The following is a 23848-nucleotide window of genomic DNA, read 5'->3' on the forward strand; positions in this document are numbered from 1 at the left end:
GTTTCCATCTGTCATTGTCGATTGTGAATTTGGTTGACGCTTCTATTATAGAGAAAGGGTGAAAAGCAATATTAAAATATTTCTTCTAATTAATTTCTTTTCAATGTGCATGAATTCATGCACCGGGCCACTAGTATTTTATAATTAGGATTTAAACATGGTGTCTATAGAATAGAAACTTCAGTCATGTTCAAAAAGCAATGTCTACTGACAAAGGTTCAATTTTGAAAGGAACTGCTAGAGGTGTTGGCAGATTACATCTTAAGGAGAAGCCAGACTTTGCTATTGCACTGAAGCCCTTCATACTTAAAGAACTCTCTTATGGTTAGGGAAGGTACACACATGCAGCTCTTAATCTCTCCACATTCCTAGCAACGTCTTTTGGAGTTGTGTTACACTCAGAACACACCCAGTCCTGAAATCAACTGCAAACTTCCCCATCCAGGGGCCTGGCTCACTGCAAAGGAGGACATGGCACAGCATCTGGGAGCAGCTGTCCTGGGCAGTAAGGGCCAGGTGAGTGCTCAAGAGTGGCTTTTATAATTACGTGAGGTGTTAAATGACTTTGCAGAAAAGGAAAGAAAAGCAAGAGCTACATCACATGTGAACTATAAGACTTCATATCCTTGTCTCACACTGTCCAGACATGACTGTGACATCACTGTATCCACGTGTCTGTGTCCCCAAAACGCTGGCCACAGTTCTCAGAGTCCCCTCCCCTTTATAGGAGACGAGTTTACATTTTTGTTTACCACCCCATATATTTCCTACCCTGGAAAAACTTAGTAGTGAAGATGGTTAACTGGGCTCAGAGGATCTTGTGTGTGTGGAGAAGTACTGGGTCAAGGGGAGATTCAACTGCCAGCCATTCCCAAGATCTGTTATTTGAATTCTGGGCAAAGAGGTGATGAGGGCTCCCCATTACAATGGCTCTCTGGGCCCAAGTGGAAAAGCCGCACACCAGTGACTGAATGACTGTAAATAACTGATGAGGTGGTTTGTGATGGATCTAAAAGGATAAAAGGCAGTTTTCTGAATTTCAGGCTCTTGAGAAAGAGCTTCGTAATGACCATAATGCCAGATGGCTGCAACTTCAGAAAAGAAAATGTAGGCTTTGTTCTGCTTAAAGTAATTTAACTACTCATTACAGTTTCCTTTCAAACACTAAATGACAGTTCTACTCTATATTCCCCTGTTAATCTTAATTTGCACAGAACTTGAATATCCTTCATGTTGTTATTAAAGTAAATTGAGGAAGGATACTTACTCTTTCCATTACTAATCACTGCTTTGGTTAATAAGATACACTATGCCAAAGATACACTATGGCAATTTCATTAGATATCGCGACAAACTGGATAACCTACCTTTTTTTTCCTGCTAATCCTCACCTGAGGATATTTTTTCCATTGATTTTTAGAGAAAGTGAGAGGGAGGAAGAGAGACAGAGAGAGAGAAACATTGATGCGAGAGAGACACATCAATTGGTTGCCTCCTACGTGCACCCCGACCCAGGCCGGGGATTGAGCCTGCAACCGAGGTACATGCCCTTGACTGGAATTGCACATGCGACCCTTCAGTTCATGGGCCAATGCTCTAACCACTGAGAAAACTGGCTAGGGTTGGATAACCTACTTTTGAATTTACTAAAGCAATGGTTCTCAGCAATAATACCATTTCTAGGGGGCATTTTGGAAATGTTGGGGGTCTCTCTGGTTATCATAGTAATCTGGGAGCCATGAATATTAGATATCCTACGAAGTACAATGAATAAATGTTTCATGTAACTCTGAAATATACTGCTAGTGTAAACCCAGTGTAATTGTAAGTAAGTGGTTCTTCAATACATGCTGAGAGTAAACTGTTTTTATAAGTAGTTACACAAAAAGTCCAAAATTTAGACGTATGTAAAAAAAAAAATTAGACGTATGTTACAGAAAAGGAAGCTTATTGGGTTCAAGACCTTATCATGCAATTTTTGAATAAATTCCTCACTTGTGTGCATCCTGCTATCCAAAGTATCATTGTATTTTCAACTACATCTTAATTTGAAAATGATTAAAAACCACAAAACCAGTTGCAAATATGCAACAGGCAATTTTAAACTCATTGTAACAAACTAAGAACCAAACATTATTCAATTATTAGAACATGTGAAAAGGATTTCATTAATACTAGTATACGACATTTTAAATACAGCACATATGTATATTGCCACCCAATGATTTTTTGTTGTTGTTAATCCTCACCGAAGATATTTTTTTCCATTGATTTTTTAGAGAGTGGAAGAGAGGGAGTGGGGCGGGGGGAGAGGAACATCAATGTGTGAGAGACACATCCATTGGTAAGCCTCCCCCATGTCCCCTGGGGCTGAGGCTCTAACCACTGAGCACACCAGCCAGAACCCATCCCATTTTTATTTTTGCAGTTCAGCACTAAGAACTGATCCTGTCCCCAGGGATCTCTCACACAGCTCCTGTTTTTTTTTTTCCCAACCTGCCCACTCTATCCGCAGCACTTACCAGTGATATGGTTTTGAAGGCCATTTGAGTACCAGGGACTCAATATATTCTTCGACATGTGGAGGGATATCAAAATAAGAACATATTTACAGTGGTTCATGATGACTCTAATGCTTCATGTGATAGCATGGGGAGCTGTTTTGACACAATATTTATGAATAATGCTCAGGTCACTTGCACAGTCATACCTCTTCATTTCCTCTCCTTCAGCAGTCTGAAATCTGTCTTGGTACATTAACCCTACTTCAAATTAGGTTAGAACCCGCTTCCTCTTTTCATTTTTATGTCCACCTGTACATTTATTCCTTCATTTTCTTGATTGTCTTGTATGAAACAGCACCTGGTCCGACCTTCCTAAATTCAAACTTCTTCATTATAAATAAGTTCAAACAGGTGACTACTGCCTTCTCTCTCCCGGGGTAGTCAGCCAGGAGTGTCTAAATGCAAACACATTATATTATTAAATTTATTTTCTTTCTCTTTCTTTTGCACACTACTCTTTGGGCATTTCACCACTTGCTGACATTATGTGTGTTGAAAGCTCTCTCCCGCTGTGACAGTGACTATCTGTTAGAGCTGACAGTGCTCGTGCTGATGTGAAACTGAGGTGAGAGAGACGTCAATGATGCTGGTAAAGGTGGCCCTGCCATCGAGAGTGCCAGACACGGGCCACGGTGGCCTACGTACCTGTCCGGGCACAGGGAGACGTACAGCAGGAACAGGGGCCCAGCCCCGACGACAGTGGCTAGGGAGGACCGCATCCAGGAGCTGAACTGGCAGAAGTTACAGTAGTGCACGACGGCGACGAGGATGGCTGAGTCCATGAACACGGTGAACTGCAACGAGGGGCAGGCACTCCGTTACGAACCATCCCCTCCTCCCCTCAGGGCCCACCCGCCACCTGAGCACCACAAGGTCACATGATTTGCTCCTTTATTTGTGTCTTTGTGTCAGATAAAAATATTGCAGTTATAAAATATCCAGCAGTTTCAGGGACAGATCATGAATCATTAGGTTCATTACAGAAAGCTTCAGGGTACAAGTTCACAAAAGCCCTAAAGTTCTTCCCCAGCCCGGCTGGTGTGGCTCAGTGATTGAGCGCCAACCTATGAACCAGGAGGTCACAGTTCGATTCTCGGTCAGGGCACTTGCCTAGGTGATGGGCTCGATCCCCAGTAGGGAGCGGTACAGGAGGCAGCCGGTCAATGATTCTCTCTCATCATTGATGTTTCTCTCTCTCTCTCCCCTCTCCATTTCTCTCTGAAATCAATACAAATATATATTTTAAAATGTTTGCATGAAAAAAAAAATTATCCAGATGGTTGGAAATTAAACGTTGGAGAAAAGGGAAAGTAGGCCACACCCTCTGAGAATTCCCGTGTAATCAGTTACCTTCAGAAAGCCTTTCCTTCAGGTACCTGCTGCCTATCGGTGGAAAGGTAATTTGGTGTTCAAGTATCAAACGCAGTCAGCCCATCTGGTAGTTCACATTACAGTCACTTTCACCCAAAATATCACCTTCCACCACAGCATTAATTCATTCTCGATGGGGTTTAATTCAGAATCTCTTGCCCTGATCACCAGCAGCAGATCAGATACCGTATTTTCTGGCATATAAGATGACTGGGCGTATAAGATATTCCTGGGTTAAAAAGTCATCTTATACGCCAGAAAATATGGTAGTCCAATATATCTAATCCATTATATCTAATCCCATCAATATAGTCCAATATACCATATTTTCTGGTGTATAAAATGACTTTTTAACCCAGGAAAATCTTATATGCCCCGTCGTCTTATACGCCGGAAAGTATGGTTAAGTCAATTGCCTGCGCCAGTCCTGCCGACCAGCACGTGACCACACGATCTTGTGTTGCTTACAATGTTTATGTTGTAAAAACATGTAAAAAAAAATAACAGATTTGGACCTTGGCGGACAGGACACGTATCTACTGGGCACTCTCCCCAGGGCGGGGCAGCGTCTTCTCCAGCATTCATGATGTGGCCGATGCCAGGCTGGAGCATCTGGACAGGCTTCGTGATAACCTCCCTGCCTGCTCCTCGGTCCCAGGCAAGTCTTTTCAAAAGACAAGCTCACAGAATAACAGAGTTTGTACTTCTTTAAGGGCCTATATTAAATTGGTGTCCCAAGTCATCAGGCTTATTTTTTTTTTAAGTGATGAAGGAGTCCAGAGAGCACAGAAATAAAATCGCCAAGTCTTTACTTACATGTATGTTTATCTCAAATTCGGAAGTGATGTGTGAATAGACTGCGAGAGCGGGAAGTGACACCAGGATGGCCCCAATGAAATGGCGCGGGAGCCAGCCGGCTATCCACTCCAGCAGGCGCTTGGTACAAGCCATCACATCCTCCAGGAAAAACACCATCCTGTAACGGGGAGGAGAGAAAGGAGGCAGGGGTGTCTGTGGGTGGGTAGGCCTGCCAGAGAAGAGGAGACGGAGGATCTACAGCCGGCCCCGCTGCCCTCTCTCACCCATGCTTGTGCCGCTGGCATGAACCACAGGCCCACTGTCCTCGCTTCTGAAGGGGCCAGGAGCCGCTGCTGAACTTTGAGGGCACAAAGACCCATCAGGCACCTCCACAGGCAGAGCCCCCAACCCCTCACCGTGGTAGATGGCAAGTACACTGGCCTTGCTCGGCTCAGCGTACCTGATTCACTTGATGCATTCAGATAAGATGTGCTTACAAAGAGCCAAGCGAGCCTCTGTGGGTCTAACAGAGCAGGTACGAACTGGGCACACGGACATTAACAGATCCTGTGAAAGTGCCCACCATACTGTCATCTGCTTCTAGGGCAGGAGGTTTCAAGTGGGTGGTTCAGGGATGTTTTGGAATTTTGTGGGGACCCATTGGTTGCTCCAATGATTGAGGAGTACTACTGACATCTAGAGAGGCATTCTGCAACGTGCAGTGAAGCTCTGCCCTGCACCCCACACGACTGCCACATGCCCCCAGACTCATGTGGAGATGAAAAGCCTGCTGACAATGACCTCAGCCTTACAGCCTAGTTGCATTTCGTTTACAAACAGAAAGTGGCTTCTGCGAGTTGTTAATATACACTTTTCCGGGAATACTCTACAGTGTAAACCAAGCAAGATTACCCTTTGTTTTGTCTGGGACATCACCAAGATCGTTCAACATTTCAGAAATCCAGGCTGCAACTCAGCCCATGGTGCTTGTGCCACCAAACCTGCACGCCACGACGGTCCACGTTTGGAGCTGCCACGTTGGCAGCGATTGTGCACAGGAGGGCAGGCAGCTGACAACTCTGTTATAACTCCAGATGGTGGTCCCCTAGCGTATTTGAGGTGAAGCACTACGTATTTCATTTCAAATGGCTTTTTTGTTGTTTCTCCTTCCTATTGGAGTGACAGCATTTCACAGATTCTTTTAGAAGATGCGTGTACGGGTGGGCTATATTTCAGGAGAATGATGTGAACATCATAAAATATTTTTCATAAAGAAGGGAGCTGAGTATGTGGGGCTGAGAACTGTGGTCCTGCAGGTCAGAATGGCCTTGGAGGGATCCTAGTCAGGAGCGCCTGAACTCCAGCAGTGGGAGATGGAAGAGAGGGCAGTGGGGGTCTGCCTCAGGAGGGAGACCCATGCACACAGTCCCTCTCTGAAGCCAGCCCCTAGGGAAGGTGAAGGGGGGCCAGGCCCACTGTCCTCGCTTCTGAAGGGGCCAGGAGCCGCTGCTGAACTTTGAGGGCACAAAGACCCATCAGGCACCTGCACCTACTGGCCTTAACACCTACAGCACTATGTTCGCCCTCCATGAGGAACCCCCGAATTTCAGCTATCTCCCACATAGAGCCAGGCCCCATCTGACCCCCTTTTAAAAAATATTATTTTTTTATTGATTTCAGAGAGGAAAGGAGAGGGAGAGAGAGAGTAGAAACATCAATGATGAGAAAGAATCATTGATTGGCTACCTCCTGCACACCCCCTACTGGGGATCAAGCCCATAACCTGGGCATGTGCCCTTGACCAGAATTGAACCCGGGACCCTTCAGTCCAACAGGCCAACGCTTTATCCACTGAGCCAAACCAGCTAGGGCCCATCTGACCCTTAAAAGTCCTGGGCTATTCTGGCCTCCTGATACTTAAAAGGTTAGTGGAATCCTTGGAATATTTCCAAGGATAACCACAAATATGCTCAGACAGAATACACAAGCCCTACAAGGAGACTGAGGGAGCTGAGCCCCAGCCAGGAGGAGGCAGCCTGGGAAGCCCTCCACAAAGGTCTCAGGGCTGCAGAATTCCAAGGACAAGACCCCTGTTCGCTTGCCTGTCGAAGGCACAGCACAAACGGCTGGAAGGACAAGATCCCGAGCTGAGACTGGGCAGCCTTCCAGATGAGGTGCCAGGCCCGGGCCAGCCGCTGAAGCAGCCACAGAACCGGCCTCCCTGGGGTCCCTACATATTCCTCAGCGTAGGTTCTTGTTAGCTTTGGAGCCAAATATAAGTGTGTCCTCAGCAGGGGAGAGGCTATCCTTCAGGGTCTGAACCTCTCCCAGGCTTTGACGGTCCAGGTAAAGTGAACTTTTAAAGCCACACCAGAGGCCTTTCAGGAGCACAGTGGCTGCCACATCCACCTGGCCCAGCACCTCAGCATCTGGGCACAGCCAGGCCTGACGTCTGTCTGACTGCAGCCCTCTGCAGTCTCTACATGGGGGTTAGCCCAGATTCTATAGAATTGGGTCCAAGGAACAGGGTATAAAGGGTTTTTTTAAAAAAATGTGTGGAGGCAATGCTAGCCTCAGACTGATCAAGAGCCTTATCTAGTTGTAGGTCCATGCCAGAAGGAAACATAGAGCTGGGTAAGGAGGGGAATGGAGTAACTGCAAATGGGTACTGTGTTTTCTTTGGGGTGATAGAAGAGCTGTAAAATTATATGGTGATGACTGAAATAAGTGAATTCATTACATGTGAGTTATATAAGAAAACTAAGTTTAGCCTGGCTAGTGTGGCTCAGTGGTTGAGCACCGACCTATGAAGCAGGAGGTCATGATTCGATTCCTGGTCAGGGCACATGCCCCGGTTGAGGGCTCGATCCCCAGTAGGGGGTGTACAGGAGGCGGCCAATCAATGATTCTCTCTCATCATTGATGTTTCGATCTCTCTCTCCCTCTCCCTTCCTCTAAAATCAATAAAAATATTTTTAAAAAAACTAAAAATCTAAGTTTAAAAAGGAAAAAAAAACAAACTAGGGGCCTGAGGATGACTTAGTTTGGGTTTCCCAGAAGCAGAGCTGATTTATGTCTCAGGCAGCTCAGTGAGGGGTGGAGAGCCAGGACCAGAGGGGCAGGCCCACAGGGAGGGCTGTGTAATCGAGGAGTCACTTATAGGTAACAGAGCTCCACGCAGCTGGAGGGAATGTGGGGAGACAGCACGGATACACCTGAATTACCTCAACCAGGGCCAGGAGATGAGTGTGTGGCCTCTAGCAGTCCTCAGCAAATGGCCCCTCCCAGGGACTTCAGAGGGGAGCAGGATGACAGTGAGTGTGGAAGGGAGGGGGCACTCACTCAGGGCCAGATCTGAAGCTATTGCTTCCTATCCTGGGATGTTGGGGAAGAGGAGCAGAAACTTATGGTCAGGGCCCTTCTCCCTGTTTCTGTTTTACCCCCAGCTTGGGGGGCAATTACCAGTGGGAGTCTACTAGGCTGACAGGCTGCCCTGTTGGAAGTGACAGGGCTGAACAGAGGAGGTGGTTGTGGTGCAAGGACCCAGTGTCATGGTGCCCAGGAGGCAAATGGCACAGGCAGTCTGGGTACCTGTGAACAGAATGCCCCGTGCATTCATATCTAGTCAGAAATGTACATGGCAGCTGTGGGCTTCCTCAGTGTTAAGCTGAACCCTGACATCAAGATGGGCAGGTCCTGAGGGCCCAGCTTCCTGAGGGGCCACTGTTGTCTATTCAGACCCTCTGTCCATTTTTTAAAGGGTTATCTTTTTATTGTTGAGTTTACATTCTAGATATTAGACCCTGGTCATAGATAAGATCTGCAAATGTTCTCTCCCATTCCGCAGGTTCTCTCTGACTTTTTTGATGGTGTTCTTTCACCTTAAAAATTTCAAATTTTGATGAAGTCCAACTATTTTTTCTTTGGTTGCTTGTGCTTTTTGTGTTAAGTCTAAGAAACCATTGCTTGATCCAAGCTCACAGAGACTTACACCTATGATGTCTCCTAAGGGTTTTATAGTTTTGCTCTTATATCTAGGAGAGGCGTCGGCTCATCTGCTGGCAGCCTCCTATCATTTGCACCCTATACACTCCCTTTTTCTTTCCTTTCTTATGCCCTATCTTCCCACTTTTTTTTTTTTTTAATCTTTGATTTGGAAAATACAGGACTAGCTGGCGGCATCAGGGCTGCAGAGGACACTGACTCCCTGGTAAAGAGAGTGCCCACCTGTGCCCAGGGCCAGGGTCTTCAAGGGAGAAACCTATGAAGTAGGGCTGGGGGCGGGAAGGAAAGAGGACCCTTCACCTGAAATGAGCTTGCAGAGACAGCCCGCTTCAGACCGCTGGTCAGCTGTGCCGCAGACTGTTCAGTCATAAACTGTGGAGCCAGCAGAGGGAGCCAGAGGCTAAAAGCTGGAGAACCGCCCTGCAGGTGAGCCTTTACCTGACGGAGACCATGAGGGACAGCACCTCCAGGAGCAGGGCCACCCCGAAGACCACCAGGGTGACTGGCTGGGGAGGCGTGGTGGTAGCCCCGTACTTCAGGAAGCAGGTGATGGAGAGAATCAGAAACACTGTTGTTGACAGAAACACATCCAGGAGGGAGCTGAAGGTGGCACTGGCAAAAGTCTTCACGGGAGAATTCTTCATAACCTGTTTGGAGTAGGAGAAAGGTGGAGGTACATGAATAGATGCTGTGACAGATGGTCATGGAGTATAGTTTAGGTGGAAAAACCCAAACATTTGCCTACCCCCAACCAGTTACAGGGAGATAAGTGCTTTAAGTGGGCCATCTCCCTACTATTTCTCTGCTTAACAACGAGGAAACTAAGGCACAGAGAAGTTCAGGAACTTGCCCAAGGTCACACAGCAACTGATTACACACCAGTAAGTTCTCACAGGCACGTTACATACTGACCCTGAAAAGTGAGTTACTGACTGGTAAAGTCACTGATTCTGTGTCTGTAAAGTCAGCAGCACAAAAGCCATGTGCTGGGAGCTTCCACTGAATGTCTGGGTCCCAGGTTCAGGGAGGGTAAAAGCTGGCTTCATGGCAGAAGTAACAGGTGGGGACTGAAGCAGCAGCCGATGAAAACACAGGCATGTCAAGTGACAGTAAGAGATGTTCATGCCTTCGCGCAGGGCCTGGCTCTGTGCGGGGTGCTGGGATAGACGCGAAAGAAGGCCCGAGGGGAGCACACAGCCTAATGGTGGATGCACCAGCTGCAGGGGAAAGGGACTGGGAAATGACAAGCCTTGGTTGTTAGACTCAAGAGCGCAGAAGGATTTGGAGTTTTCTCCCTTGTGTAGATAAATCCATATAAAGATGCAATTTAGAGCTTACAGGTTGTGGGAAATCAATATTAGCCTTCCTTTTCCTGTCACTCAGGAAAACAAGAAAGATTTCCAAAGCACAAAACTAATTGGGAACTGTCCAGTAACAACAACACATTTCTTTAGTAAAATTATAAGGAACATGCACCTCTTCTTGATAGCTGGTCCTGTAGGCTTGCTCTAGCTCCTGATCCAGGAAGTTCAAGCTGAACTGATTAATGGGTGGCTTAAAAAAATAATCTTTCATCAGGCTAGAAGAGATGAAAAATGCAATTGATTAACATGAAGCACAGTCATATTTACTTTATCAGCAGGTTGCAATTCGTTACCAAAACATCACTCATTAAGCATATCACAAAAGCTGTATCTAAAAGTCACCAAATGACTTTTTTAGACATGGCTCGGCCACCCCTTTTAGAATATATCTCTGGAAAGCGATTCTAAACATAATCACATTTTATGTTTCCCCCACTAAAGAATGACCATTCACCGTAATTATAGCACACATCCGCAGAACCCTGCTTTTGAAAACATCTTCCTGATATCCAGGATGAGAGGAAGGCAGATTTTTTGTTCTAGGAAACCATCTTCTGAAGGACCAGCAAATCCCTGTATGGAGAGCACTTAGGTAAATCTGAAGGCTTCCAATGAAAACATAATTCGGAGCCGCCTGTCCTGTCATTCAGAGTACCGACAGTAATCACCACCATCAAAGAAAGCTAACAGATTGTTATCACAAAATTGTGATTACAGTTAGTGTAATTTTGATGCCACTGTCACAAATGCAGATTGGTTGTGAAACCTGAAAAATGATAACACTCAATGACTTTGATAGCAGAGAAATGAAACCTGTTTTATGTGACTCATTCTTTTATGGATTGCCAGCAAATAGTTAATATCCTTTTTCTATTGCAGAAAATTGCTATACTTTTTTTTTTAAATGTTAACATGGTTTCAGAAGGCAAATACAGCTATGGGTGTAGTCTCTCTCCCTTATATAATAACTACTAGAATTAAATCAGATGGAATAGGTAAAGTGCCTAGCATGTGCCTGTCACACAGCAGAGTTCACTGTACATATGCCTCCTCCTTTCTTTGCAACTGAGTGGACTCCCTTTTTTGCCTTTAAAAATTTTATTGGATTGGCGTGACATTGGTCAACATGAACATATAGGTTTCAGGTGTGGGTTTCTATGTTACAAGATCTGTATATTGCACCGTGTGCTCACCACCCAAAGTCCAATCTTCTCCTGTCATCTTATATTAGGACCCCCCCAATCCCCGCCCAACCCTTCCCCCTGGCAATCACCACAATGCTGTTTGTGTTTATGAGTTCGTTTTGTATCCCACATATGAGTGAAATCATATAGTTCTTAGCTTTTCCTGATTGACTTATTTCACTTCGCATAATGTTCTCAAGGTCCATCCATGTTGTTGCAAATGGTGCTATTTCATCCTTTCCTATGGCTGAGTAGTACCCCATTACATATATGTACCACATCTTCTTTACTCAGTCCTCTATCATAGGGTACTTTGGTTGTTTCCATGTCTTGGACACTATGAATAATGTTGCAATGAACACAGGGGTGCATATATCTTTGCAAAATACATGATTTTGAGTTTTTCAGGTATATACCCAGAAGAGGGATTGCTGGGTCATATGGTAGCTCTAATCTTAATCTTTTGAGGAACTGCCAGACTACTTTCCATAGTGATTGTACCAGTCTACATTCCCACCAGCAGTGAATGATGGTTTCCTTTTTTCGACAACCTCTCCAACACTTGTTATTGTTTGTCCTATTGATAATGGCCATTCTAACAGGGGCAAGGTGGTATCTCATTGTAGTTTTGATTTGCATTTTCCTAATTGCCAGTGAGGTTGAACATCTTTTCATATATCTACTGGTTGTTCATATGTATTCTTGGGAGAGGCATATTTTCAGGTCCTCTACCCACTTTTTGATTAGGTTGTTTTTGTTTGGTGTTGAGTTTTATGAATTCTTTATATATTTTGGAAATTGAACCTTTGTCAGAGCTACGTTTTGCAAATATCATTTCCCATCTAGTTGGCTGCCTCTTTGTTTTGTTGTCAGTTTCTTTTGCTGTGCAGGAACTTTTTAATTTGATATGGTCCCATTCATTTATTTTTGCCTTTACTTCCCTTGCTTTGGGGTCAAGTTCATAAAACGTTCTCTAAGACCCAGGTCCATAAGTTTAGTATCTATATTTTCTTCTATGTAACTTATTGTTTTGGGTCTGGGTCTTGGATCCATTTTAAATTAATTTTTGTACATGGGGACAAACTGTAATCCAGTTTCATTCGTTTGCACGTGGCTTTCCAGTTTTCACAGCACCATTTATGGAAGAGACTATCTTTATTCCATGTGTGTTCCTAACTCCTTTGTCGAAAATTATCTATCCATATACTTGTGGTTTTATAGCGGGGCTTTCTATTCTATTGACCTGTGTGTCGGTTTCTCTGCCAGTACCACACTGTTTTGATTATTGTAGCTCTGTAGTATAATTTGAAGTCAGGTAGTGTGATGCCACCAGCTTTGTTCTTTTTTCTCAGGATTGCTCTGGCTATTTGGGGTCTTTGCTGGTTCCATACAAATCTGATGATTTTTCGTTCTATTTCTTTAAAAAAAATGACATTGGGATTTTGATGGGGATTGCATTAAATCAGTATATTGATTTGGGAAATATGGCCATTTTAACTATGTTGATTCTTCCAATCCATGAACACAAAATATTTTTCCATTTTGCGGTGTCTTTTTCTGTCTCTTTTAATAATGCTTTGTAATTTTCAGCATATAGGTCTTTCACATTTTTTGTTAAGTTTATTCCCAGGTATTTTATTCTTTTGGTTGCAATTGCAAAAGGAATTGGTGTTTTTTTTTTCCCCATTCATTTTTAGAGAGAGTGGAAGAGAGAGGGAAAGACAGAAACTTTGATGTGAGAGAAACACATTGATTGGTAGCCTCCTGCATGAGCACAGACCAGGGCCCAGGTCAGGGACAGCCTGCAACCAAGGTATGTGCTCTTGACCAGAATCAAATCCAGGACCCTTTGGTTTGCAGGCCAACACTCTATCCACTGAGCCAAACTGGCTAAGGCTTTCTTTTTGTTGTTTTTGTTGTTAATCCTCACTCGAGGATATTTTCCCATTGATTTTTAGGGAGAGTGAAAGGGAAAGGGAAAGACTGAGAGAAACATCAATGTGAGAAAAACATGTGGTTTTTCCATTTCTTTTTCTGAAGTTTTGTTGTTAGTATACAGGAAGTCAATGGATTTTTGCACATCAAATTTGTGTCCTGAAACTTGGCTGTATTTGTTTATTGTTTCTAATAGTTTTTTTGTGGAATATTTAGAGTTTTCTATATACAGAATCATGTCGTCCGCAAAAAGTGGCAGTTTTTCCCCCTATTTGGATGCCTTTTATTTATTTCTCTTGCCATATTGCTCTGGCTAGGACTTCTAGCACTATGTTGAATTAGAGTGGTGAGAGTGGGCATCCTTGTCTTGTTTTTGATTTTAGAGGAAAAACTTTCAGTTTTTCATCCTTGAGTATGATATTAGCTGAGGGTTTATCATATATGGCCTTTATTATTTTGAGGTATTTTCTCATTTTATTAAGTGTTTTAATCATAAATGGATATTGTATCTTATCAAATGCTTTTAGGCATCTATTGATAAGATCATGTGATTTTTATCCTTTCTTTTGTTAATGTGGTGTATTACATTGATTTGCATATCTTGAATCATCCTTGTGCCCCTGGAATGAACCCCACTTGATCATGATGTATTTTTTTTTTTTTATGTACTGTTATCTTAGATTTGCTAGTATTTTGTTTAGGATTTTTGCATCTCTATTCATCAGAGATACTGGTCTGTAATTTTCTTTTTGTGTGTGTTATCTTTGCCAGATTTTGATATCAGGGTTATACTGGCCTCATAGAATACGTTAGGAAGTATTGCCTCTTCTTCAATTTTTTGGAAGAGTTTGAAAAGGATAGGTTTTAAATCTTTGAACATTTGGTAGAATTCAATAGTGAAGCCATCTGTTCCTGGACTTTTGTTTTTTGGGAGGTTTTTGATGGTTGTTTCAATTTCCTCACTACTGATTGGTCTATTTATATTTTCCAATTCTTTTCAAGTGCAAAGGTATGTTCACCAAAAAAAGACCACATGCGAGGCTATAAACCAAGAATCAATAAATGTAAAGTACTGAAATCACTGAAAGTATGTCTTTGACCATGATGACATTAAGTTAGGCATTGGTAACTAACATATCTAAATGCCATTCTTCACTAAAAGGAGTGAGGGCTCTTTTGAGAAACATCTGATTCCTGAGTGGGGGCAGGGAAGATACAAAACAAGTCTGGAATATAGCCCGCCGTGCTAGACCAGCGATTTTCAACCTTCCTCATCGCATGGCACACATAAACTGATTACTATCATTCTGCAGCACACCAAGAAATACATCATAGTTTTGCCAATTGACAAATAAAAAGGTATAACTTTGATTCATTCACACTGGACGGCTATTGTGTTGGTGTTGTCATTTTTTTTTTTTTTTTGACAACCTAAGGGAAAAGAGGTCAGTGCCCCTGACTCAATAGTCAGGTATTGCATGTTTTAAAAATTCTCATAGCACACCAGTTGAAAATTGCCATGGTAGACAGAATGTAAGAAATTGCTCAAAATAAGTGATAGAGTCATGCCAAAAGGGGGGTTCCCACAGGGCCAGATTTGGTACAATCAGAGCATCAAACTAGAATAAGGACAGTGGTGAACTATACCCTGTTAAGTAGAACAGAACTCCATGAGTTCGGATTGATAATATATGGGTAGACAAAGGAATAAGTGGGAGGGGCTCTTCTTTACAGTGGAATGCTAGACCCCAAATGATACCTGTGCAGTTGGTGCTGGAGCAGGAAAATCACTATTCTAAACCATCACAGTAAAGACTGTTATAGGCAAGAACCATCCACGGAGATTAAACCTAGGGGAGTTTGACGAGGAATGTGATATTTACCTGATAATAAAGTGTCTTTCCACAGACAGCTTATTAGTCACAACAAGAAAATCATAACTGTAATCGGAAAAGTCTAAAACACACTTGTCTGGTTGATCAAAATTACCAGATGAAGGACAGATGGACACTGGGAGCGTTTAGATGTGACACCTGAGAAGGACACACCCCTTCTGTAATATCTGCCCAGCCTGAATGTAATCATGAGGAAACGTCACACAAATTCAACTTTTGGAATATTTTATGAACCAGGCCTGCACTTTAAAGAACCAGGCCTGCACTTTAAAAAAAAAAGCCAACATCATAAACGACACTGAATGGCTGAGGAACTGCCTGAGATTTAAAAAGACTCAAGAGGCATGCCACTGCATAATGAAACCTGTGACCCAGGACAGAATCCTGTGCTAAAGAAAAAGGAAGTGCTATCAACTGACAAAACTGGAGCTCTGGCCGGGTGGCTCAGTTAGTTGGAGTGAGTCCGGTATACCAAAAGGTTGTGACTTCTATTTCTGGTCAGGGCCATACCTAGGTTGCAAGTTTGATCCCCAGTTGGGGCATGTACAATTAATATTTCTCTCTCTCTCTCTCTCTCTCTCTCTCAAAAATCTCATTTTGATAAAAAAACAACAACACTGGAATATGGACTATAGATATAAAATATCACAACAATGCCAAATTTACCAAATTTGATAACTATGATTATATGAAAGAACATCTTTATTTTTAGGAAATATAGTATTAAGGAGTAAAGAGAATGATGTATTCAACTTACTGTCAAGTGGTCCAGAAAAAAATTATAAATTTTATAGAGAAAGAAAGAAGGAGAGAGAGAGAGGAGACTAAAACAAACAGTAAAATGTTAAAAGTTAGAAAAATCAGGAAAAGGGTATAAAGAGAATTCTTTGTATTATTCATGCAATGTTTCTGTAAGTTTCAAATTATTTCAAAGTAAAGTGATATATTGACAACACATGGTAGATAAGGTAATTTAGAGAAAGGGAGAGGCTTCTATCTGCAAACTTTACTTCAATTCCCATAGCTCCACTCTTACCTGTCTTCTTTGATCACATCAACAAAGTGGGCGTCTGTTTTCTCCCGGATGTTCTTGAGTCTCAGTGGAAGGAGAGCAGACTGGTCCAAGCTGACACCTGTCCACCTTCCCTTTTCCTGTAAGATCTCACACAGGGACGTCTGGCTGTTGGTGAGCTTCTCCTCTTGGGGAGGGCTCAGGAGTCCGTTCTGTGTTTTGGAATTATGTCCTCCAGAAACCTGCCTCAAGACAGAGGGAAGCAGACACAAAGGTGACCCGTGGGTGTGCAGCATGCTATTCCACTGAACCCCTCTGCTTCCCTGGGGTCTCACTGCACTGCACGCCGCACCTTCAAATCTCGGTCCCAATCCAAACTCTCAACCTCGCCGCCCATCTGCTTCTCCCTATCCCCCTGATTTGTCAAATTGCAACTCCAGGCGTTCAGGCAACCAGCGGTGGGGGTGGGGGTGGCGGGGGGAGGTGAGGCTCTCAGTTTGCTGACCACCGAACCAGGGTTCCAGAGGGCTATGGGGAAGGTTTGGGAGAAGTGCAAGGGTGGATCCAGAGAAAGAAAACCCATATGGGCTGTAGCTTAGGAAAGGGTGACTGCCTGTCTGCAACACAGACGGACCTAGTGTGGCACAATCCATGGGCAGATGACATGAGGGTGGAGGATGACCAAGTAGGCTGCCTGGAGGGCCAGCCTTCACAGCTCTCTAATCTGATTTCCGCTCCAGTCCTGGCTCTGGTTCCAAGGAGGTTTCTCTGGCAGCTTCCTTGCTGCTGTCCCTAATCCCAAGCCCCTCTCCATGATGTGTCTCTTATCCTGAAGTCCCCTCTTCTCTCTGCAAACCCACAGTCCACCATATGTTGAATCCAACTTTCAGCCCCACAAACCTTCCCTAATTCTCTAATCCACATGTCTTTAAACTCTTATTGCCCATTAGGGATCCCATTCAGTTCAGCATCTGATTACTTCTCAGGGATTAGTTCTGACTCATTCCTGTTCTTTACTGGTCTGATCAAAACCCAAAAGGACTAGAAGGTATGGAATGGGTCACCTAAGAGGAAGTATTCCCAGAACCGAGAAGTGGACAACAGGAGTATCATCTCAGGTGGATGCACCAGAGAAGAACTGACAGGTATGACAGCCAGGAGCTTGTTACCTTGTTTTTATTTTTATGCTCCTCCTGACAGCCATTTTGCATTGCTCCTTCTTCTGCACCAGCTTCCGATTTGGGAGCAAATGTAATTTTGCATGAAGGGCAGGTCTACAAGAAAAAACAGACCATAGGAACTCACCAAGAGAACATGACCACAATATATAATTCAAACAGTCCTCTATGCCCTAGCCAGTTTGGTTCAGTGGATAGAGTGTCGGCCTGCGAACTGAAAGGTCCCAGGTTCGATCTGGTCAAGGGCACATGCCCAGGTTGTGGGCTTGATCCCCAGTGGGGGGCTTGCAGGAGGCAGCTGATCAGTGATTCTCTCTCATCATTGATGTTTCTATCTCTCTCTCCCTCTTCCTTCCTCTCTGAAATCAATAAAAAATATATATAAAAAACAAAACAAAACAAACAAACAAACAAAAACACTCCTCTATTGTTGCAATTTGCTGTCACATAGAATGGTTGTAACCAAATGAAAGGCTTACTGAACCACACCAGGATGAGTTAAAGACAAACTGGCAAAGTGAAAATGGAAACACATCTACACAAGGACCTGCACATGAATGTTTCATAACAGCCAAGAAGTATAAACAACTCAAATGTCCATTAACAGATGAATGGATCAATAAAATGTTGTCTACCCATACAATGGAATATATTACTCAGCCATCAAAAGGAATGACGTATTGTCCTGGCAGGTGCTGCTCAGTGGTTGGAGCATTGGCCCTCGCATCAAAGGGCCACGGGTTCAATTCCCAGTCAAGGGCATGTGCCTGGGATGCAGGTTCAATCCCGGGCCCCTGTTGGGGTGCGTGTGGAATGCAAACAATCAATGTGTCTCTCTCACATAGTTGTTTCTCTCGCCTCCTCCTTCCCTCCCTTCCACTCTCCCTAAAAATCAAATAGGAAAAATATCCTTGGGTGAGGATTAATTAAACAAAAGGAATGAAGTACTGACTCAGGCTACAACATGATGAACCTTGAAAACATTACACTCAGTGAAAGAAGCCAGACACAAAAAGCCACATACTGTATGATTCCATCCATATAAAATGTTCAGAAAAGGCAAATCCACAGAGATGCAAAGGAGATTGGGTGTTGACAGGGGGGAGAGGGATAAAGGAATGGATAGTGATCTCATGGACATGAGGCTTCTTTTAGGAGGTGACGAAAATGTTCTAAACTTGATTGTGGTAATGGTTGTACAACTTTGCAAATATACTAAAAAGCACCAAACGGTACACTTCAAAGGGTAAGTTTCTTGGTATGTGAATCATATCTTAATAAAGCTGCTATTGAACATTATCCTATATGAGGGTACTAAGCCAAGGTCTATGAGCTACATGTGATAGTGAGCTGTTCCTATAAAATAGACTGAATATTCAGAGGGACCTATTTATAGACCTAGGATTCTAAAAAGCTTACAGAAATTAGCTGACCTGGAAAAGGAAAGGCAAGACAACCCTGACAGGTAGAGTAGAAAGGGCAGCAAGGCTTTCATCTCTCATAAACCAGGGTTCAAATCCCACCTCAAATCCTTATTGTTTTAGATGGCCTTGTTCAAATCACTCACCTCAGTTATCTCATCTATAAAAAGAGAGCGATAACACTTTTCTTGAAGATACGTGGTAAGGATTTAATGGATATGTATGTAGTTAGCCTAACATCATCTCTGGCTCTCAATAAATTTACTATTATTATTAACTAGTAGCCCATTTGCAGGAAAATCCTGCAAGCGGCTGTTGCGGCCACCGCGCCTGCACCCGCTCGCCACTGCCGCCCGCCCTGTTCTGCCCCGTTCCACCCCGCTCCGCCCTGCCCGGGCTTTCCCTCTGGCAGCCACCTTGCTTTCCCTTTTCCTCCCTCTTCCTTCTAAGTTGTCTTCAGTCTTCACTCCTCCCTCCCTCAATGTATGCAAATTAACCGCCATCTTTGTTGGGTAATTTGCATACTCGCCCTGATTGGCTGGTGGGCGTGGCTTGGGCATAGCGAAGGTGCGGTCAATTTGCATATTACTATTTTATTAGGTGGGACTAGAGGTCCGGTGCATGAAATTCGTGCACTTGTGGGGGAGGGGCCCTCTTGCAGTCCGGGAGCCCTCATGGGATGTCTGACTGCCGGGTTAGGCCTGCTCCCCATGAGCAGGCCTAAGCCGGCAGTTGGACATCTTAAGCGCTGCTACAGAAGCAGGAGAGGCTCCCGCCACCGCTGCTGCACTAGCCAGACATGAGCCTAGGTTCTGGCTGAGCAGAGCTCCCCCTATGGGAGCGCACTGACCACCAGGGGGCAGCTCCTGCATTTAGCATCTGCCCCATGGTGGTCAGTGCGCATCATAGCGACTGGTTGTTTTGCCATTCAGTCGATTTGCATATTAGCCTTATATTATATAGGATGTGATCCATTAAACTAGGAAGTGTCATTGAGATAGCAACTAACTGTTTCCAGTAGAGGAGACAGATTTAGCAGCAAAGATTTATTAGGACTCAAAAAATGTCCTTGCATAGCATTGGAATACATTGTAGGAGGCTAGATATTATTTCAAAACTTTAAAATAAGTGTCATCACATCTCAAGTTAGAGTTCAGGCCCACACTGTATTAAATAAAAGAAACAAAGATGCTAAAGAGATGTGTAATTTGGGAATCTTATATAATGCACAATCTAAGTTTGGACATTTGTATTCATCAAAAAATGAAAATATACATGCCAAAAGAGCTGGCCAAACCATTAACTAACATACCTGAACAAACAGTAGCACCTAGGTAAAACTGCTTATAGCTCTTTAAAAACTGACATTATTAACAGGGGTAAAATGTTCTAATTGTCAATACTTAACTATAAAATTATTTTAAAGCACATCTTGGTATCGTCTGAGTTAAACTTCAAAACATTTTACCAATGGGGCCACTGATCTTCTCATATAACAAAATCCAATCTCTCCCCCCAGCCCATCACTCACACACACACACACACACACACACACACACACACACACACAGTGACCCTCCCAGCCCCCAAGGGAGGAATGAAGCAAATGTGCCCAAGACACATGCAGCACGGTCCTATGGGTGCCCCCTAGCAGGTAATGGAAGTAATTGATTTCGGTGGTGGCAGGCTTGCTTCTCTAGGGAAACACCAGCCTTTTCAGGAGCCAAGCAGGCCTGGGGGTGGAGTGGATACAGCTTGGAGTATGGGAACGGTTTGAGAGAATGAGTCAAACCCTTAAGGTCCAGGGATTCACCAATCTCGTAAAGACACGCTGAAAGAGTATAAACAGCTACTTCTCTGACCACTCTTTAAACATTAAGACTAGAGAAGTAGCGTAACAGTGATTAAAGGTACTGGCTTTGAAATTAAACTGAATCCTGCTTCTACCACTTAATAGAGATCCTCTCCAAGTCTCATTTTCCTCCTTGGTAAAAAGGAATTGTATCTACCCTGAAGAATTATTATAAGGGCAAAATGAGTCAATACAAGTAAAGCATGTCGGAGGTGTTTTAAATCAGCTTGGTTTTTGTACACTGACTAATCCCATGAGACTGACTTCCTAGAATAGTGAATTGAGTATGATGAGGCCATGTGCTGGCCCAACAGGAGGAGAATTGAGATTGACTTGTGATGTCTGCCATGGGTGAGGGTTGGACAAGTGGAGATGTGCATGCATTTATCACAGCTTGGCTCTGCACAATGCTTGATGTGTTAGTGAGTATTCAACAAATGTTGGTACTTAATATTAAAACTTCTGGCCACTATCCTTTCTGGTTATAAAGACAGTTCATCTGGTAATTTAATGTCCTTGATCACAAACAGCCATCCTTGGTATCTGCTCTTGCGTAGTCATTTCTTTTTTAGGTATTTCTTGACATCAGTTGTTTCTAAGTATTTTTCCCTCTTCAAGTACACCTGTTGCACTTTAAAACAGGCCATCTGTTTCTTAGGAATTCCCATAGCACACTAGTGTTACGTATATAAGATGTTTTATGGCCCTGGCTGGTTTGGCTCAGGGGATAGAGTGTTGGCCTGTGGACTGAAGGGTCCCAGGTTCGATTCCAGGCAAGGGCACATGCCAGCCCAATCCCCAGTAGGGGGAGTGCAGGAGGCAGCTAATCAATGATTCTCTATCATCATAAATGTTTCTATCTCTTTCTCCCTCTCCCTTCCTCTCTGAAATCAATAAAAAAAAAAAGATGTTTTATGCATTTATACAACAGTGACCATCAAAGGGCACACACCCTTCACAGAGGATCCCCTTGATAGGAATCAAGGCCACACAACTCAGATTCAGCACCCTTTCTATGAAGGTCTTGGCTGCAAAGGGGTTGGAAGGCTAGTGGAAACTGGGAGTGCCCATGGGGACCAGCTAATCTCCAGGGAGCCTGGAGCAGTGGTCTTCACAGATAGGCAAGTCCAAGTCACATCCCTTTGACAAAGAGAGGATATGTGGCCTGTACTCTACTGTGATAAAATGTTCTAATACGGAGGTAAGATCTTGTAGAGCTGCCCACAAAAGAACCTCACGGAGCAAAGGCAGAGACATACACTGTCAGAGCCAAATGTTCATAAATGGTCTAGGAGTCTGCACTCAGGGAGGTCTGGGGGCCCGTCAGGGTCACGTGGGAAGCAGTAGAGGAGACACGCCAGTGAATGATAACCAGGCCCTTATCCAGGTGACCTATGACTGGGCTCCGAATGGCCCAGACAGTGCTCACTGCTCACTCTGCAGTCCCACAGCAGCTTTGCCCACAAAGTGGGACTGGGGTTGGGCAGGAGAACCAATTTTGCACTTGCTTTGAAAATGTTGCTCTTTGTCGTTCTATTTCTTCTTCAGCTATTTTCCTTTGGGGAAGGAGGTTTGATGAACACTTTAAAAGAAATAAAATGAAAAATCTTCAAGAAATCCATCCGTCCTGATGGAGACATTCTCATATCTCAACATCCCTTTCTGCTCTGTGGGGAGAGCGCCTTCTGCGTGAGGAGGGCTCCACCATGCAACGGGTATGTGGGTTTGCTTCCCTTCATCGGCAACAGCCGTTTTCCTTTAAGTATTTACAGGTTCATTTTAATTGAGTTAAAGCATCTCACAAACTGCTTATTGCTAAGCACCCAGACACCTCTGCGAAATGTCCACCAACCCATGAAATGTCCATTTCTCCCCCTTTGCCGCTGCCAGTAACTCCATCCCTGAGTAGCCCTCACTGGGAAGCATTTCCAAGCTGGGAAACTAACTACCTGGGATATCTTGTGCCTTGAGAGGCACGTCTGACTCGCAGGTAAGCATGGTGGCAAGCACGTTAGGTAAAGAGCACTGTTGTCATGATAGCAGGTGCTATGATAAAGAAACGCCGCTGTGCAGAGGGCACGTCAGTGAATGATAACCAGGCCCTTATCCAGGTGATGTCTGCAACCTCCTGTACTTGATCCCAATTAATCCTCATAATATTCAAAGGTTTACCAACAGTGGGGGCCAGAGTGCAGTGCTGTGACCCGACCACCATCAGCCTCTCTCTGGCCTCCTTTCCTGGCACACAGAGGACCGAGGAATAATTCTAGCACTCTGATCTCCTCTGCCTCATTCTCTGAAGTGACCAAGGCAGTTAGGACCACATCCTGGTTCTTTTTAAAAAATATTATTTTATTATATTTTATTTATTTTTAATATAATTTATTGATTTTTTTACAGAGAAGAAGGGAGAGAGAGAGAGTTAGAAACATTGTTGAGATAAAAACATCGATCAGCTGCCTCCTGCACACCCCCTACTGGGGATGTGCCCACAACCAAGGTACATGCCCTTGACCGGAATCAAACCCAGGACCCCTCAGTCTGTAGACCGACGCTCTATCCACTGAGCCAAACTGGTTAGGGCCACATCCTGGTTCTTTTAAGTGGCACTATTGCCACACTGGCACCAAGGGAAGCTTCATCAAGAGCAGCTAAGGTCCCCTCACAGAGTACATCATGGGCCAAAGAGTAGGCTGGCTATTGCCTGGGAAACCCGAGATCCCTTTGGAGAACACCCAAGAGCAAGCTCTGCATTTTCCCAGATTATCTGTGTTCCTTCCCCCAACATGGACGTAAGCTCAAAGGGAAGATTATAACTATTTTTCTGACACACTTGGGTGCATTTGCATTTGTTTTTTTAACACATTTCAATGCATGCACCCTACAATCTGTTCAGAGTATATGGCACAGAGCTATAAAATCGTTTTTCTTCAAGGCTATCTCTCTTCAAAAGATAAATCGTTTCTAAGCTAACAGCTGTTCTTTTTCATAACTGTCAAGGGAGGGAGCAGGGAAACCTCTTTTCTGAGAACCGAGGAGGAAACATCAGAAAAGCCCTGGCTTTGCCTATTTAGTCTGCTGAGTATGACTGTTTGGCAAACTGTCCTGTGACCAGAAGCACCCCTTACTCGCCAAACTAAAAATTCTGGTTGAGCCCTGGCTGGTGTTGCTAAGTGGTTAGAGCGTCAGCCCATGCACGAAAGGGTTGTGGGTTTGATTCCTGGCCAAGGGCACGTACCTGGGTTACAGGTTCAATCCTCAGCCCCAGT

General features: G+C 44.0%; 1 protein-coding gene across 2 annotated transcripts in view; it reads right to left on the reverse strand.

The window, feature by feature from the left end:
- Positions 1-23848, reverse strand: part of ADCY9 (adenylate cyclase 9) — a 139746-nt gene that overhangs the window by 9767 nt on the left and 106131 nt on the right. For both annotated transcript variants that reach the window (XM_054714673.1, XM_028145658.2), the window contains 6 exons: positions 17298-17402; positions 16153-16370; positions 10215-10317; positions 9177-9385; positions 4752-4911; positions 3210-3358 (listed from right to left, as the gene is read on the reverse strand). In XM_054714673.1, coding sequence (XP_054570648.1) covers positions 3210-3358; positions 4752-4911; positions 9177-9385; positions 10215-10317; positions 16153-16370; positions 17298-17402 — 944 coding nt within the window. The remainder of the gene's footprint in view (positions 1-3209; positions 3359-4751; positions 4912-9176; positions 9386-10214; positions 10318-16152; positions 16371-17297; positions 17403-23848) is intronic.

Source organism: Eptesicus fuscus, chromosome 4, assembly GCF_027574615.1.
Source record: "Eptesicus fuscus isolate TK198812 chromosome 4, DD_ASM_mEF_20220401, whole genome shotgun sequence".
Classification (NCBI taxonomy): Eukaryota; Metazoa; Chordata; class Mammalia; order Chiroptera; family Vespertilionidae; genus Eptesicus; species Eptesicus fuscus.